Below are 17,063 nucleotides of genomic sequence, written 5' to 3'. Positions count from 1 at the left end.
GGTAAGTTAGTTAGTTGGTTAGTTACTTAGTTAGTTAGTTAGTTTGTTTGTTAGTTAGTAAAACCTAACGAAATGATTCCAAAAAAACCGAACAATCTGAGGCTGTAGTACTGGCAAGATTTCTGAACTCAAAACCGCTCACTGGTGGGCTCAGTTGGTTGAAAATAGGCCTACACCGTGCGGGACAACCTCGTTCCCAAGATCTCTTCGCAACGAGGTTGCCGTGCGGGAGAGCGCGAGTGATCAAAATTTTGACGGGATCAACACGTACTCAGGGTCTTTAAATAACTGAGGAGAAAGTGCTGGCTTGGTAATGTCATCGGCAAATGGTTAAACTCTTTTTTCCTCTCGGATAGGGATGTTAAACCCTAACACTCGAACACTGCATCAAGTAAAAGAAGTGCAGGCTTAATTAAAGCAACGCCGCCAATTCATACATACCGAGAGTTCTTGTCACCGCAGAATAAGGCGTAATAAAAACATGGTATTTTAAACCCATGCAAAGAATCTTTGTCGGCCCAGCAGGGGAACCGTGAGTTTCTCTTTCATAAAACCAGTTCAAACATTCTTAATCAAAGGTAAACTGGGTAAAGGTTAAGTCACTTTATTTACGTCGGTAGGTCCTTGTTCCGATTGTGAAACTAAGATCTAACCATTTTAGAAAGCTGGTCTTTCAACAGATTTACAAGACTGACCAGAAGAGACAAACTCTCAAACCTCTCTAGAGAGAGACACAGTGATCCCGAAATACTCCCGAAATGTTTCGGGACGTCCGGCTCTCAAAAAACGGGCCCTAGATAATTTTCTTCGTGGGAGAGGTTCTCTCGTGAGTCAAACTCTGAAAGGGGTAAGATTACGTAATTTAAAGTTCTCGATCAGACCTGTCACATTTACTAGAACTTTCGGACGGGAAAAAAACGCCACCTAGAGATTTCTACAGCTCTGAGGTTCCCCTAGAACATACGAACAGATGAATATAACAAACAACAAGCAACAAATTTTATTGAAAATTAGAAATATAAGTAATTATATTACTTTCCCCCCGCAAATAGCTTATAAACTAATCGAAGCGGGGAGAACTGAGGACATATTACAAGTACATGGTTTATCTATAGATGGACTAAATAACAGTGAAGACATTACTATACGGTAAATAGAATAAAGTAACATAAAACAAAGCAAGTGAATAAAGATTATGACAAGAGGCTAACCTAAAGTATTAAATAGCTTAACAGGGCCGTTTATACGAGAGACAGAAACTACGTTCACGGCTTTCTAAAGCCGCGGCTTATCCTGGCCTGGGAGTTTACACTGGTATATATAGTTGCTTTCCCGTATTTTGTACGCAGCGGCCAGAGTAAGCCGCGGCTTATTTTCTCTCGTATAAACGGCCCTATTAAGACGAGCAAATTAAACATTTATTCAGGGAAGATACATAGATTCTAGAGATGCTACATAAAGCCGGAATTAAACGAAACCAAACCGAAAAGTGGCACAATATTTGGGGAATCTACAATCAGAGACTCCGTTTTCCGAAATTTTTAACTTCGATATGCTGAAAAGTGACCAGAGATATGACGTCTTCATGCTTTTTTAATCACCATTTGCCTTCTGGAAACTACTTCTAAAAATAAGTTAGGAAATTAAACTTGAAGTTTAATTTTGAAACATTCTCAGTACTCATACTAAACGTTATTAACGTCACTGTGATATTTCGAAGATTTCCAAAATACAGAAGAAACAAATTAAACCTTTTCTGGTCATGTCGGAGTTAATTACTTTTTCCCACTTTAAATGCAACTCAATTCATGGTTGTTCACGTGAAACTTTAGCGTTTTAATTAAAATAGCCAATGATAAAAGAGAATGGCTACAATAGAACACTGGAACAAGCTATCACCATCCTGCAGCTGCCACGCGTACGCACTTTCTGAGTAAATTGTATAAACAAAGCGCAGCAGTTCAAGTAAAATTTGCTCAGTATCATGATATAAGTCATAGCTGATAAAGGAAAAAGATATAGTCGATGACTTCATATCTTTCAGTTGAAGGAGTACACTATAACACGAAAACATCATGATTCTACGTAAATACTAATTTTGCGAAAAAAGAAGCTGTGTTAAGGTGTCTTTTACTGCGCGTCTCACTTCTTTAATCTTCCAACAGTACACGATTGGGTTTAAGGATGAATTGGCAAGCAATAAAGTCACCAATGCATGCAATACAACATAAAAAGGAGATGACAGTCTAGATCTAATGGCTGGATACGCGAAAGGTGCCACAACCATATACGGCAAATAACAAAACAACAATGTCAACTGCACCCACATTGCGCTGGACACTGACTTCCTGTATCGTGCTATATTCAGTGAAATTGTTCGATTCGCTTGTTCCTGAGCATTGCTTAGAACTTGAGTTTGATGATGACGTAGTCTGAGAAAAATCCTTGTGTAGCAGCAAATAGTCGTAATCATGCACACTAGTATACTTACGGATGCGTAAATTCTCCATGCACCGCGACTGTAAAACCCAATTCCAGCGCCCACAAAAGAATAAATCCAAAACACAACAGCGGCTAGATACATTCGCTTAAGAGTCACAACTTGCCTGTACCCAACTCCTAGCAAAAGAGCCAGAAGTCTGTCAACGCTTATCGCGGTTATGCTCGCCAGTGAAACTCCAATCAATATTGTGCCAGATACGGATTGCAAAAGGAAAATGTAGTGACATATTTGCCACCGTTTGTGCATCACAGCCAGCCAGTAGACAACATGAAGGGGTTGTATCATGCCAACACATAGATCAGTTGAAGCCAAACTGCGAAACAACACTTTGGATGGTGGATGAATGGAGGTTTCCTTCTGAAGGGCAATCAGGATCAAAGTGTTTCCTACAATTGCAGTGATCGCTAGAATAATGTTTAAGACCGAAAGACATATCAATTGGCTGTGTAAACCCACCGCAGTCAACAATTCTTCCGTGCAGTACACTGCAGAGTCATACGCTGTATTTTCTGTCATGTTGTTACAATGCGCTGGCTATTTAGACTCACTTTGGTTGCAACTCGCGATCGCCTTTACAAGTCACGATCTTAAATTTTTACTCACGTGACCGGGCCTCTTCAATGCGAGGCAGCTATATAAAGGAAGTTCGAATGACTTATTGGCAGTTAGTATGTAGGTCTAGGGGAAATCTCTCTCTTCACATCTTTTAACTTTCAACCGCTTTCTGTCGGCAGGACATTACCTCACTGACTTAATTAATGTAAAAGGTAAGGGACATGATAAGGGATACGAGACAATTTTCTTAAATTTTCCTTTATTTTTTTATTCTTTTCCACAAAGTAAGTATATGATGTACTTAGACATTCATTAAATATGATGTGCTTATAGATTAAACATCTTTCCATACGAAACCTTTAGGCCGCATACTGTTGAAAGAACTATTGGTTATAAGTGTAGATACGTTTCTAGGGTCTCATTTCGTTTTTCTATAATATAAACGTTGCCGGCCACTGCACCTTTTATAACATAACTTGGAGAACACGCGCGTTCTGATTGGCCAATTGGTCATTTACCATTTTCCCGTGGGTGCACGCTCGCTGACGACAGCTGACGTGCGGTCTAACTTTCCGAGATTGTGGAAAGAAGAAAATGCCGTCTCTAGCGCATCAGTCTTAATTGTTCAAGACATATTTTCCTCCTCGTAGAATAGGGGTGAACCTTTACAGAGCTCAAAATAGAAAAATATAGCCCTAAGGATTAATCAGCAGTGGAAAAGGAGGATTGAAGGTCTTAAGGCGACAAAGAGCATTTCGTGTTTGATCTGAACTATTGAAGCAGAATCGCGGTATTGAAATGGATTTTATGAGACCAGGGAAGATGCTACAGGAAGGTAAATGGTGTTTTGGAATGTCCATTTTCTTTTTGAGATTTATTTCATCGGCCATGTGTGCTAAAATAGTGTAATGTTGCTTTTTTGGCTTGGAAAAGTCGCGCTGTTTGCGATAGGTTGATCGCTTTCAACAGAGGCGAAGCGTGTGCAAAGACAGCGTGTTTGTGTCGACGCTAGCAAGAAAATCAAAATGTTTTCTCTCCTAAGAGCAAATTGTCGTTGATTCCAATAAAATTTTGACTGGGAAAACTGATTGTTGATCATTTTGTCTTGTTAATTCATAGTTGTTTTTAGAAAGCAAAGTTGTGTTGACATTGACTTTTGACCAAACTTGATTTATTCAAATACACGCGAAAAATGCAGGAGTAGTGTCAACGATAATGTTATAAACCAAATGGTAAACGGCTCAGCGTGCAATATTGAGTTATGGATGCACTTGGGAGTTTGCTAAGAACTCAAGAAACTAGAAACGATCTCGGCTATCGCCTCGAGCGACTCTTAAGGCTCGTTTATACAGAGCGATTTTATCGCGCGACAAGAGCTGCGATCGAACGGCGATTTTACGGCGACAGCAAATCACACGTGTAAACAGCCGGCCCTTTTTTACTGCGATTTGTAGCGCGACAGATCGTAGCCTTGTCGCCCCAATTCGAACATGCTCGAATTTGAGTGCACGTTTGCTCCGATTTTATCGCAGCTCTTGTCGCGCGATAAAATCGCTCTGTGTAAACGAGCCTTCACGCTTCTCTCGTGCTTAGCAGACTCCCGCGTTCACCATTTGTTAATTAAGGCCCTGGCAAATGGCTTCAACATTTGCTTCAACATCCCATTCGATTTTGTCGAACGATGTTGAACAATGTTGACTGTTGGGGTGCACGAACGGTTTCAACACAACAAAGCTTCATGAGAGACCCGGTGTATGTCTTAGCGAATTTGGACTCCCAGTACCCTCGGGGGACTAAACGGATTTAGTACCCCCTTCGCCCATTTGGACCCCTCATACCCCATTACCCTCCATCAAGGCAGAGTTAGATTTTGGATTGGGGAAACATCGATACCGTAAAGCATAAATCAATCTTCGAGAAAGAGACTTAGATCAGTAAATTTTTCAGTTAATGTTGTTAAAGCACTCTCGGCGGCATTTCGTAGAGTAGATGCGAATATTAAGTCCTTCTGACAGAAGCTTATTAAATCACGTACTAGGAACTTGTTGAATTATGGTGTTAATTTTCTAATAAGGAGAAATAGCAAACTCAGAATGTCCAGACTTAAGCTTCAGTTACAGTTGTTTAAAGCATGCGCTGCGGCCTTTTCTTAAAACATTGTTTCTTTCGTATTTCTTTTTCTCCCTTTTGATGACAAAAGGAATGTTAAATGATTGTTGAAGCATAGTTTTCACGCTTTTACCCCGAGGGGAGGGGGACAATCGGTTTCAAAATCGCTGTTCAATAAAATCGAACGGATGTTGAAGCTGCTTTCCCGGTGCTTAACATTAGCTGATAAATCATCCAAAACACTATAAAGATTTTCAATATACCAAGGGGATACATTCATGAAAAGAAATTCCAGGCAACGTTTACCTTTAACTCCAGCTAGCAAGCTGTTAATTGGCAGATTACGCAATTGGGAATCCTTATGTGATATAAGGCCAGATTGCCACCATTATTTTGACGCTAGCGGGACTTCAAACGCGATGTTTGACGAGTTAGCCGAAAGGTCTCTCATGAGTGCCTTGGCAGGGATGAAACATACGTATGTAAGGCTAGCCACATAATTATCCATTGTGAAATTCTTACAATTTTTGAAAGAAATGTTCCACCATAAAATAATTATTAAAATATTTGTTTAACTCAGTCAGGCTGAAGACCGTTCGGATGCCCTTGAAACTTCGGATTAAATTCTCCCGTGTAGGAGTAACAGCGCCCGACTACATTTGTATATCTTGGACATGACGAAAAAGCAAAAAGCATGTTTCACAATAAAAGTACCGACGTATTTTATTTACATGAATTGCTAGAAAGAGCTCTATAATTGTCGATGGTTGATTGTCAGAAAGCAAACCCAAAGTGCCTTTTACAGTGCGTCAGTACGTTAAGTGTCAAATGACTTGTGTGAGAGCGCTATATAGGAGTGACGTTTACAAAAACTAAGAAAGAAAATTAACACGTTTTTCAGTCACACTTGTATTCGACTAAGCGTCGTTGCCGAATTTTTCGCGCCTAACGAATAAATGCCTTTTCGGAAAGCAAAGGAACACTAGCGCTACATCATGGAATATCGGTGCAAGATTTAATTAAGGCTTTTGCGCCTAAAAGACACACATAAAGTAACATCTTCAACATTTTTCTGCTTTCTTGTTAACACAAACTCCCCACTTGAGATCCGGCGAAATATTGAATAAGCGCCTTGGCGCTCGAGTATATTGTGGACAGGTACGTGAGCGATTTAAAATGGAATGAGAATCATGTTCAAATGGCAAGAAAGTTGAAACTACAGTGGTGCTGTCAAATAATTCTGTAGAAATGGCAATGTAGGAAGCCCTTTCTAAATTTTCAGCCAGCTTTTTTAATGGAGTATAAGTGAAAAGTCTTACAAAGATTGATTTTCATTCATATGCAAAGTGAAACTAAGTACCATCTCACCTCAATGCTGAACGCGAAACACTTGAGTTCGCTTTTAACAGAGATCTGGAGTATTAAATTTTGGAGACGGCCTATTTCCTTCAGAAGAGGCGCAAATAGCGAAAAGCGAAGCAAATCCATGCAGTCGGCGCTAATTAAACGCTGAAAAACATGATTGATTTAGCTTCTTTTCTTTTCTCGGAACGGTCAACAGCGAACGACTTGATGCAAAAATAGGACAGCTAGAATTTACAATTGTTCAAATTATGGGTACGATCAAAGGTATTGTTGGATGAGCTTGGCTGGTAATGGTTAGAACACACAGCTAGCCATTAGCATGTACAAAATACATAATAATCTTTCCCAATCTTACCAGAAGAAAACGTTTTTTACCAACACAACAAATGTACATTCAAACAATCTTTTTAATTCAGAATCAAATTGTTATATACCTGAAATGAGAAACTTGTCAAGCCTTAATTACGGAATTAAAAACGTTTTCCCGTCAGGAAAGATAATTTTTAATCCCGCATTTATCATTTCAAAATTAGATAGTTTTACAGATAGTTAATTATGCATTAGATACCTGTATAATTAGCATGATGTTGTTAATTTTCAATGATGTATTTTAGAAAGATAAACTAATTTCAATGCCAGGACTCGAGCCAAGACTCGAACCAGGACTCCTCATGATAAGGACTGGAGTTAGGCCGGACTCGAGTCTTAAAACTGGAAGCCGTTATTATTATTTTTTTTTCCAGTTGTCTTATTTGGTCGCCAAATTATTCCAGGCATGCTTAGTGGAGACCAAGGAAACGGGATGCAAGTCGCGACGAAAGCATGCTAACGATTAATCGTATGCCAAACTGTCGTGAAAGAGAAGAAAATACAACCTCCAGACGCCGCGTTGCCAAATACATGCGTATAATTCAAAATTAAGTAAAAAAGAAAACCGATGAAGCCGGCGGTCTACGTACATATAAATGTATGTTTATGTATTTACAACTCCCCGAATAGGGTCATCTATTAAAGATTCAAGGAGATGGCGTTTCTTCTGCCTTAAACAATTCGCTGTTCGATAAAAACGAGCAGTCTTAGGGTGCGTTCGATTGACCATATTCCGGAATAGGAATACATGGAATATAAGTTAGGAATCCTTTGCTTTTACGGAGATTCAAACTAAAAATGTGAAACATCTGCTAAAATGCTATTCTAAACATATTTTTATTATCCTTGCTGCTTCGAAACGCGTCAAACATACCGTTTTAATCATCACTCCACGTATTCGTATTCCGGAATAGGGTCAATTGAACGCGCCCTTAGTTGTACAGAATCATATAAGCTGCTTAAAATCAACAGTACTTAACAAGCGCGACGTTAGATTTATTTTTATAGTATTAATGAAAGCACTATTATCAGCATGAAAGTAAAGGCGTTGTCATTAAGTAAGTTAGTTAGTTAGTTAGTTAGTTGGTTAGTTAGTTAGTTAGTTGGTTAGTTAGTTATTAAGTTAGCTAGTTACTTAGTTAGTTCGATAGTTAGTTAGATAGTTAGTTACTTCGTAAGTTAGTTAGTAAGTTAGTTAGTTACTTAGTTAGTTATTAAGTTAATTAAGTTAGTTACTTAGTTAGTTACTTAGTTTGTCAGTTAGTTAGTAAGTTAGTTAGTTAGCTAGTTAGGTAGTTAGTGAGTTGGTTAGTTGGTAAGTAAGTTGGTAAGTAGGTAAGTTAGTTAGTTTGTTAGTTAGTTAGTTTGTTAGTTAGTTAGTAAAACTTAATGAAATGAAAACCGAACAATCTGAGGCTGTAGTACTGGCAATATTTCTGAACTCAAAACCGCTGACTGGTTGGCTCAGTTGGTTGAGAATAGGACTACACCATGCGGGACAATCTCGTTCCCAAGATCTCTTCGCAACGGGGTTGCCGTGCGGGAGAGCGCGAGGGATCAAAATTTTGACGGGATCAACAAGTACTCAGGGTCTTTAAATAACTGAGGAGAAAGTGCTGGCTTTGTAATGTCGTCGGCAAATGGTTAAACTCATTTTTCCTCTCGGATAGGGATGTTAAACCCTAACACTTGAACACTGCATCAAGTAAAAGAAGTGCAGGCTTAATTAAAGCAACGCCGCCAATTCATACATACCGAGAGTTCTTGTCACCGCAGAATAAGGCGTAATAAAAACATGGTATTTTAAACCTATGCAAAGAATCTTTGTCGGCACAGCAGGAGAACCGTGAGTTTCTCTTTCATAAAACCAATTCAAACATTCTAAATTAAAGGTAAACTGGGTAAAGGTTAAGTCACTTTATTTACGTCGGTAGTTCCTTCAGTTATACGAAACTGGTATCAATGGAAGCCGACAGTGCGTCCTGCATTAAATGCATTAACCGCGGTTGAGAATTTAACAATGTTCATTAATCATGGTGTCAGTTCCAGTGATAGTGTAACCAGTTCCGTTTCACAGAATATTGGAGTTTTTAAGGGAGCAATAGTGGAAAATAACACTGCCGGGATTCGCTGGACGAAATGCCTTAATCTAGCTGATCGGCGTAATTATAAGCTGAAAAAGTGGATATTTTGAGCAATGGTAATGGACGATATAACGAAGATTTGGTTATTTGTAATTAAAAGTAAGCATACAACACTGAATCGTTTCTAAAAATCCAGGGCCCCGAAACTCTTCAGGTGCCAAAATTCCCCCTGAATCCAAAGTTCGTTAAGAGGGAGATTTGTACTATCATTTTGATTTTAGCTATCTTTAAGACATATTGAAAAATCAGCACTTTAAAACAAGCGGTTGGCAGTTCCGCTAATGGAGTTTTGGGACCGAAAAGCCGATTGTGAAACTAAGATCTAACCATTTTAAAAAGCTGGTCTTTCAACAGATTTACAAGACTGGCCAAAAGAGACAAACCCTCAAACCTCTCTAGAGAGAGACACAGTGATCCCGAAATACTCCCGAAATGTTTCTTGACCGACTCTCGAAAAACGGGCCCCAGATCATTTTCTTCGTGCGAGAGGTTCCCTCGTGAGTCAAACTCTGAAAGGGGTAAGATTACTTAATGTAAAGTTCTCGATCAGACCTGTCACATTTACTAGAACTTTCGGACGAGGAAAAAAAAGCCACCTAGAGATTTCTACAGCTTTGAAGTTCCTCTAGAACATCCGAACAGATGAATATAACAAACAACACAAAACAAATTTTATTGAAAATTAGAAATACAAGTAATTACATTACTTTCCCCCCGCAAATATCTAATAAACTAATCGAGGCGGGGAAAACTGAAGACATATTACAAGTACAAGGTTTATTTATAGATGGAGTAAATAACAGTGAAGACATTACTATACAGTAAATAGAATAAACTAACATAAAACAAAGCAAGTGAATCAAGATTATGACAAGAGGCTAACCTAAAGTATTAAATAGCTTAATAAGACGGGACACTTCGACATAATCATCTTCTGACCGCAAGAAGTTTAGTAATAATTCCTTTATCTTTTTACGAAAGGACGGACGTTTAAGTAGTTTAATCGAATAAGGAATAGAGTTCACCAATTCTCGAGAAAAATTCATACATTTTATCAGTTCTGGAGAACTTAAAACATAAAACGAGTCGCTATGTTTTGTATGATTGAGCAGCTACAAACCTCGAATTGCTGTTTGCCTCAGTTGCAAAGCAAGTTCTGGTGCACAACCATTCAAATGGAAATGAGTGGAGTATTTTAATGCAAATCAAATTCTTTATCATTTGAATGGTTTTATTAGCACCAAGACTCGTTTTGAACCAGAGACAAACAGTAACTCGGAAATGGCCTATTACAATCTGCCAAAAACATGGAGTAGAATTTGGCAACAACGTAGTATTCTGCCCTGGGTGTGGAACACTAAAGAGTCGTGAGAAAGAAAGAGTGCTGTGCAATTCGACAGAGGAGATATCCAATTATTAAAATCAAAATTACTTTGAAAGAGGATTTTGGTTATGAGACCATTATTCACTTTTTACTAGAAGACCATGGGATTTCTATGAACGGGAGAACTTTGAAGAAAAGTCTAAGTTAGTTTATATGAGTTGCAAAGTAGAAACCTCCTAGTTCATAATTCAGAGCACTCTGTTCGAGAAATAATCAAACGTCAAATTGACGGCCCTTCATCACTTCTTGGATATCATGGAATAAGCTAGGACAAGCTTTACTGTTCCTCGAGACATGGCCATGCGTTTTTTACAAAAGTTGGACCCAGATGCATTCGCACTTTGAAAAGCTAGGAAGCTTCAACGTCGATCATACTTCTCATCGGGGCCAAACGCTACTTAACATGTGCTCATATCTCTTGAGTGTTTCACACCCACGCCAGAATACCTCGTTGTTCCCAATTATGGCAAACTGAACCAGCCCGGGGAACCATCGTGCTTTCCATTGTAAACTCCTTCCTCACGAAACTCCACCGATAGGCGTGTAATGCTTGCTGACTGCTGGCGCAATTATCACGTGACAAAAAATTATTTGCGACTTCGAAATATTTTTTTGTATTTCACAGCAATTCTTAGATTGAGAATAAAGTTGACAGTTACTATTTTCGAAGAAAAAATTTTGAGAAAAAGTTGTTTGTGAATCCAATTATTTTAATCGGATTTGTAAGAGTATTTCAGATTTAAAAAACTCTTCAGCACGGATTTGTCATAAAAATTGTGATTTGACAAATGTTTTGCGATTTCCCTTATTGGCTTCCGTAGAACACGGTTGTTCAAAAAAAGGTAAAGTCTGTTTCAAGCCTAGGAAGGCACATCAGGCCGGCGTTAATCTCCGGTTTCCGTAGCATGAAGCGACTAGGAGTATTTATACTCCTCCCTGGATGGGATTGCTAGTCCATCGCAGGGTTACCCCCAGCATTACGCCGGTACCAATTTTAACACCTGGGTGGAGAGAAGCACCGTGAGAGTAAAGTGTCTTGCAGAAAAGAACACAACATAATGTCCATGGCCAGGACCCGAACCCGGACCACTCGATCCGGAGTCGAGCGAACTAACCATGAGGCCACCGCGGCTCCCACTGTTGAAATAGCCATAGTTAACAATTAGCCCATGAGGCGAAGTCGAATAATAAACTTAGCAAATGCAAGTTGAAGAAATATTTATTTGGGAATAAAACGAAAGAAAGGGTCACGCCTCGCTACTCGAGGAATATTAGTAATAGTCCAGTAGAAGCATATCCAATTAAAATGCACGATTTGCATTAGTCCATTAGTTGGGTGATGCTAATAATTTTTCCACTTAACCCCACCGTCATTGTACTGCGCTGATTCATTCCTTCGTATGTCAGAATTGCAATTTCCCGCGTTTACGGGCAAAACAAACATTTAATCAGGGAAGATACATAGATTCTAGAGATGCTGCGTAAAGCCGGAATAAAACGAAACCAAACCGAAAAGTGGCAAAATATATGGGGAGCTGTATATAACCACGATAGCTCGCAATTAATCGTTAAAATCTACAATCAGAGACTCCGTTTTCCGAAATTTTTAACTTCGATATGCCGAAAAGTGACCAGAGATGTGACGTCTTTATTCTTTTTTTATCACCATTTTCACTCCGGAAATTAATTCTAAAAATGAGTTAGGAAATTAAACTTGAAGTTTAATCTTGAAACATTCTCATTACTCATACTAAACGTTATTAACGTCACTGTGATATTTCGAAAATTTCCAAAATACACAATTGAAAGAGCCAATGACAAAACAGGAAGAAAATTGAAACAAGGCTACAATAGAACACTGGAACAAGCTATCACCATCCTGCAGCTGCCACGTGTATGCACTTTCTGAGAAAATTCTGTAAGCAAAGCGCAGCAGTTAAAATTTGCTCAGTACCATGATATAAGTCATAGCTGATAAAGGAAAATGATGTAGTCGATGACTTCATATCTTTCAGTTGAAGGAGTACACTATACCACGAAAACATCGTGATTCTCCGTAAATACTAATTTTGCGAAAAAAGAAGTTGTGTTAAAGTGTCTTTCACTGCGCGTCTCACTTCTTTAATCTTCCAACAGTACACGATTGGGTTTAAGGATGAATTGGCAAGCAATAAAGTCACCAATGCATAGAATACAACATAAAAAGGAGATGACAGTCTAGATCTAATGGCTGGATACGCGAAAGGTGCCACAACCATATACGGCAAATAACAAAACAACAATGTCAACTGCACCCACATTGCGCTGGACACTGACTTCCTGTATCGTGCCATATTCAGTGAAATTGTTCGATTCGCTTGTTCCTGAGCATTGCTTAGAACTTGAGTTTGATGATGACGTAGTCTGAGAAAAATCCTTGTGTAGCAGCAAATAGTCGTAATCATGCACACTAGTATACTTACGAATACGTAAATTCTCCATGCACTGCGACTGTAAAACCCAATTCCAGCGCCCACAAAAGAATAAATCCAAAAGACAACAGCGGCTAGATACATTCTCTTAAGAGTCACAACTTGCCTGTACCCAACTCCTAGCAAAAGAGCCAGAAGTCTGTCAACGCTTATCGCGGTTATGCTCGCCAGTGAAACTCCAATCAGTATTGTGCCAGATACGGATTGCAAAAGGAAAATGTAGTGACATATTTGCCACCGTTTGTGCATCACAGCCAGCCAGTAGACAACATGAAGGGGTTGTATCATGCCAACACATAGATCAGTTGAAGCCAAACTGCGAAACAACACTTTGGATGGTGGACTAAGGGAGGTTTCCTTCTGAAGGGCAATCAGGATCAAAGTGTTTCCTACAATGGCAGTGATCGCTAGAATAATGTTTAAGACTGAAAGACATATTAATTGGCTGTGTAAACCCACCGCAGTCAACAATTCTTCCGTGCAGTACACTGCAGAGTCATACGCTGTATTTTCTGTCATGTTGTTACCGTGCACTGGTTATTTAGACTCACTTAGTTGCCACTCGCAATCGCCTTTGCAAGTCACGAACTTAAATATGAACACTCGAATTTAGATTCACGTGACCCGGCCTCTTCAATGCCAGGCAGCTATCTAAAGGCAGTTCGAATGACTTATTGGCAGTTAGTATGCAGGTCTAGGAGAAATCTTTCTCTTCACATCTTTTAACTCTCAACCGCTTTCTGTCCGGAGGAGATTACCTCAGTGACTTACTTAATTTAAAAGGTAAGGCACATGGTAAAGGATACGAGACAATTTTCTTAAATTTTCCTTTTATTGATTCTTTTCCACAAAGTGAGTATGTGATTTACTCAGACATTCATTAAATATGATGTACTTATAGATTAAACATCTTTTCATACGAAATCTTTAGGCTGCATACTGTTGAAAGAACTAATATTATTGGTTATGAGTGTAGATACGTTTCTAGGGTCTCATTTCGTTTTTCTATAATATAAATGTTACAGGTAAATTTGAAATTCAGGTTGAAATGATTTCAACCTAGGTAAATTTAATTTTAAACTAGGTTGAATTTGAAAGTAGGAAACATCAACAAAAAGTCCATAGATTGTTAGCAAGTACGTGTATATTGGTAAGTAAATCAGTAATTAGATGTAGTTGGCGTACGTTTTTCATGAAATAGTCTGTAAAAACGCCTTTTGTTGTTATTAAGTCTAAGCACTGATTTTAAATGGTTAGCATTAAGGTTGAGGTTAGGCATACTTTGCATGATAACTAATTCTCCTTTTTTTAATCTTAGAGCAGCAGAAAAACAAAACCTTGTTTAATAAGAATGACCTTCATCTTTTATATTTATTTTTCTGGTTTTTGGAAGGAAAAAGACAATTGACTTTTTAGAAGGTAGATTATTGAATGATGTACAGTTACTTAGACAAATGTAATTCAGTACAAATCCCCTTTGTGGTTATAAGTACTTCAACAATCAAATTCAAAGTTTTTTTTCTGGTAGTCCCTTTATTAAACAGTCATTACTTGAGAAGTGATTTCCTTGTTTTTGCACCTCTTGTACATGTGTCACTGGTCAAGTGCCTTTTTGCATGCGGCACTAAAACTTATTGTTTTAGCTGTGTCTAATAACGCATTCATGTCTTTAGTAATTTGTAGTCTGTTTGGTGTGCATGCAATCCAAGTATTAATAATTCCAAATTTGGTTACAACTTTCATAAATCCATGTTCTTTTTCAATTACTTCGCCAAGAGGTGTGTTTGGTTGTAATGGACTTTTGTCCACTTAATTAATTTTGACAAAGTTGTTGACTTGGAATGAAATGGTACTGCATTGGGTTTGCTTGTTGTCATTTTGTTGTTGTATTTTCTTTGTGTGTTTCTTTTCCATGTTGAGGTGTCCTTATCTCCTTTGTTGACTTGCTAAGTAAATAACAAGCACGTTTAGGTTCTTCTTCTTCTTCTTCTTCTTCTTCTTCTTCTTCTTCTTCTTCTTCTTCTTCTTCTTCTTCTTCTTCTTCTTCTTCTTCTTCTTCTTCTTCTCCTTCTTCTTCTTCTTCTTCTTCTTTTGAATATGTTGTGAAATGATCAATCATGTGGAGAATCCAATTGTGTTTGCAACGACATGAACATGTTAATGGTAAGTTTCTAAAGTCCATTATGTCCATTTGAAAATGTGTTAGGAATTCTCTTGTTTGAATAGGGGCTAGCACAGGCTGTTTTTGCCTGCTGGTGATCGACTTTTAGCTACTTTTGTTCTTTGTGCATCGAGCAGAGTGACACAAAGAGTTGTATTCCTTCTTGGGATACTACTGATTCGTAGTTTCGTTTGATATACTTGTCCATCTTGTCTCTTCCTTTGTGCGCAATATTCTTTGGCAAAGAACTTGGTGTAGTTGACATTTTTGAAAAAGTTCTTTTCCGTTCTTGGATAATATTTTGCCACCCTCCAGTTTCCATCCTTTTCTTTTGATAATTGCTACGTCTTGACTTGTCAGATTTGTTCTGTCCTTGCTGTCTTCATTGCGCGTTTCTAACTACGTCACTGCATCGTTGTAAACGTTGTCGTCAATAAAAGGGGTTATTTTTCTTGGTTTTGGCTTTTTGGAAGCTTTAACTTCACCCAATGAGTAGAGAGAAAAGTGGGAGGAGGGAAAGGCGATTTTTTTGTTTTGTTTTGTTTTCAACCCCCCTAAAAAAAACCGTGCCCCTTTTTCTCAACCACATCCCATAAAGAAAATCTCTTTTCAAACAGTTGATAAATAACCTAGGTTAATTAAATTCACCTAGTTTGATTTAAATTTACCTAGTTTGATTTAAATGGGCCTGAGTTTAATTTCAACCTATAACGTAAACGTTGCCGGCAACTGCACCTTTTATAACATAACTTGGATAAAACGCGCGTTCTGATTGGCCACTTGGTCATTTACCATGTTCCCGTGGGTGCACGCTTGCTGACGACAGCTGACGTGCGGTCTAACTTTCCGAGATTGTGGAAAGAAGAAAATGCCGTCACTAGTGCATCAGTCTTAATTATTCAAGACATATTTTCCTACTCGCAGAATAGGGGTGAACCTTTACAGAGCTCAAAATAGAAAAATATAGCCCTAAAGATTAATCAGAAGTGGAAAAGGAGGATTGAAGGTCTTAAAGCGACAAAGAGCATTTCGTGTTTGATTTCCAAAACACAATCTGAACTCTGCTCAAATATTGAAGCCGAATCGCGTTACTGAAATGGATTTTATGAGACCAGCGAACATGCTACAGGACGATCAAGGGTGTTTTGGAATGTCAATTTTCTTTTTGAGATTTATTTCATCGGCCATGTGTGCTAAAATAGTGTAATGTTGCTTTTTTGGCATGGAAAAGTCGTGCTGTTTGCGATAGGTTGATCGCTTTCAACAGAGGCGAAGCATGTGCAAAGACAGCGTGTTTGTGTCGACGCTAGCAAGAAAATCAAAATGCTTTCTCTCCTAAGAGGAAATTATTGTTGATTCCAATAAAATTTTGACTGGGAAAACTGTTTGTTGATCATTTCGTCTTGTTAATTCATAGTTGTTTTTAGAAAGCAAAGTTGCGTTGACATTGACTTTTGACCAAACTTGATTTATGCAAATACACGCGAAAAACGCAGGAGTGGTGTAAACGATTATGTTATAAAAGAAATGGTAAACGGCTCAGCGTGCAATATTGAGTTATGGATGCACTTGGGAGTTTGCTAAGCACTCAAGAAGTTAGGGTCGCTCTCGGCTATCGCCACGAGCGACTCTTAAGGCCGATTTACACGGTACGATTTTGTCGTATGCGACAAGCTTACGACAGGCCTACGACTCGAATTGTTTCGTGTAAATCAAACCTACAACTCGCTTACGATTGTCGTGTACGGCATTTTCAACCATGTTTTAAAACGCTGCGACAATCGCAAAAGAAAATGACGTATTTTGTGACAAATTTCTACTTAGTAGGGGAGGAAAGTGAAATGTTCTTGTGACAAAATGGCGGGCGAAATTGTCCCCTTTGGCAAGTCACCAGCAAGTGCAAAAGCTAGGACAACGTTTTCTGAAAAAGAGACGCCAAAAATTATATGGCTTTGAAGTGAAGAAGAAGTTCTTTTCAACAGCCGTCACAAGGACTATTTTA

At 38.6% G+C, this 17,063-nt stretch overlaps 1 protein-coding gene across 1 annotated transcript; it reads right to left on the bottom strand.

Annotated features, from left to right (window-relative positions):
• Window positions 1–1,888: 1,888 nt before the first annotated feature.
• On the bottom strand, window positions 1,889–3,158 carry LOC138027539 (adenosine receptor A3-like). Its single transcript, XM_068875086.1, has one exon. The coding sequence runs from the start codon at window positions 3,017–3,019 to the stop codon at window positions 2,093–2,095; it is 927 nt and encodes a 308-aa protein (XP_068731187.1). The 5' UTR covers window positions 3,020–3,158; the 3' UTR covers window positions 1,889–2,092.
• Between the last annotated feature and the right edge of the window lie 13,905 nt (window positions 3,159–17,063).

Source organism: Montipora capricornis, chromosome 12 (assembly GCF_036669925.1).
Source record: "Montipora capricornis isolate CH-2021 chromosome 12, ASM3666992v2, whole genome shotgun sequence".
NCBI classification, from domain to species: Eukaryota; Metazoa; Cnidaria; class Anthozoa; order Scleractinia; family Acroporidae; genus Montipora; species Montipora capricornis.
The sequence above is the reverse complement of the archived record's forward strand: the minus strand, read 5'-3'. Positions and strand labels throughout refer to the sequence as shown.

Coding starts and splice junctions, on each gene's coding strand:
- LOC138027539 (XM_068875086.1), bottom strand. CDS start 3,019: ATGACAGAAAATACAGCGTATGACTCTGCAGTGTACTGCACGGAAGAA.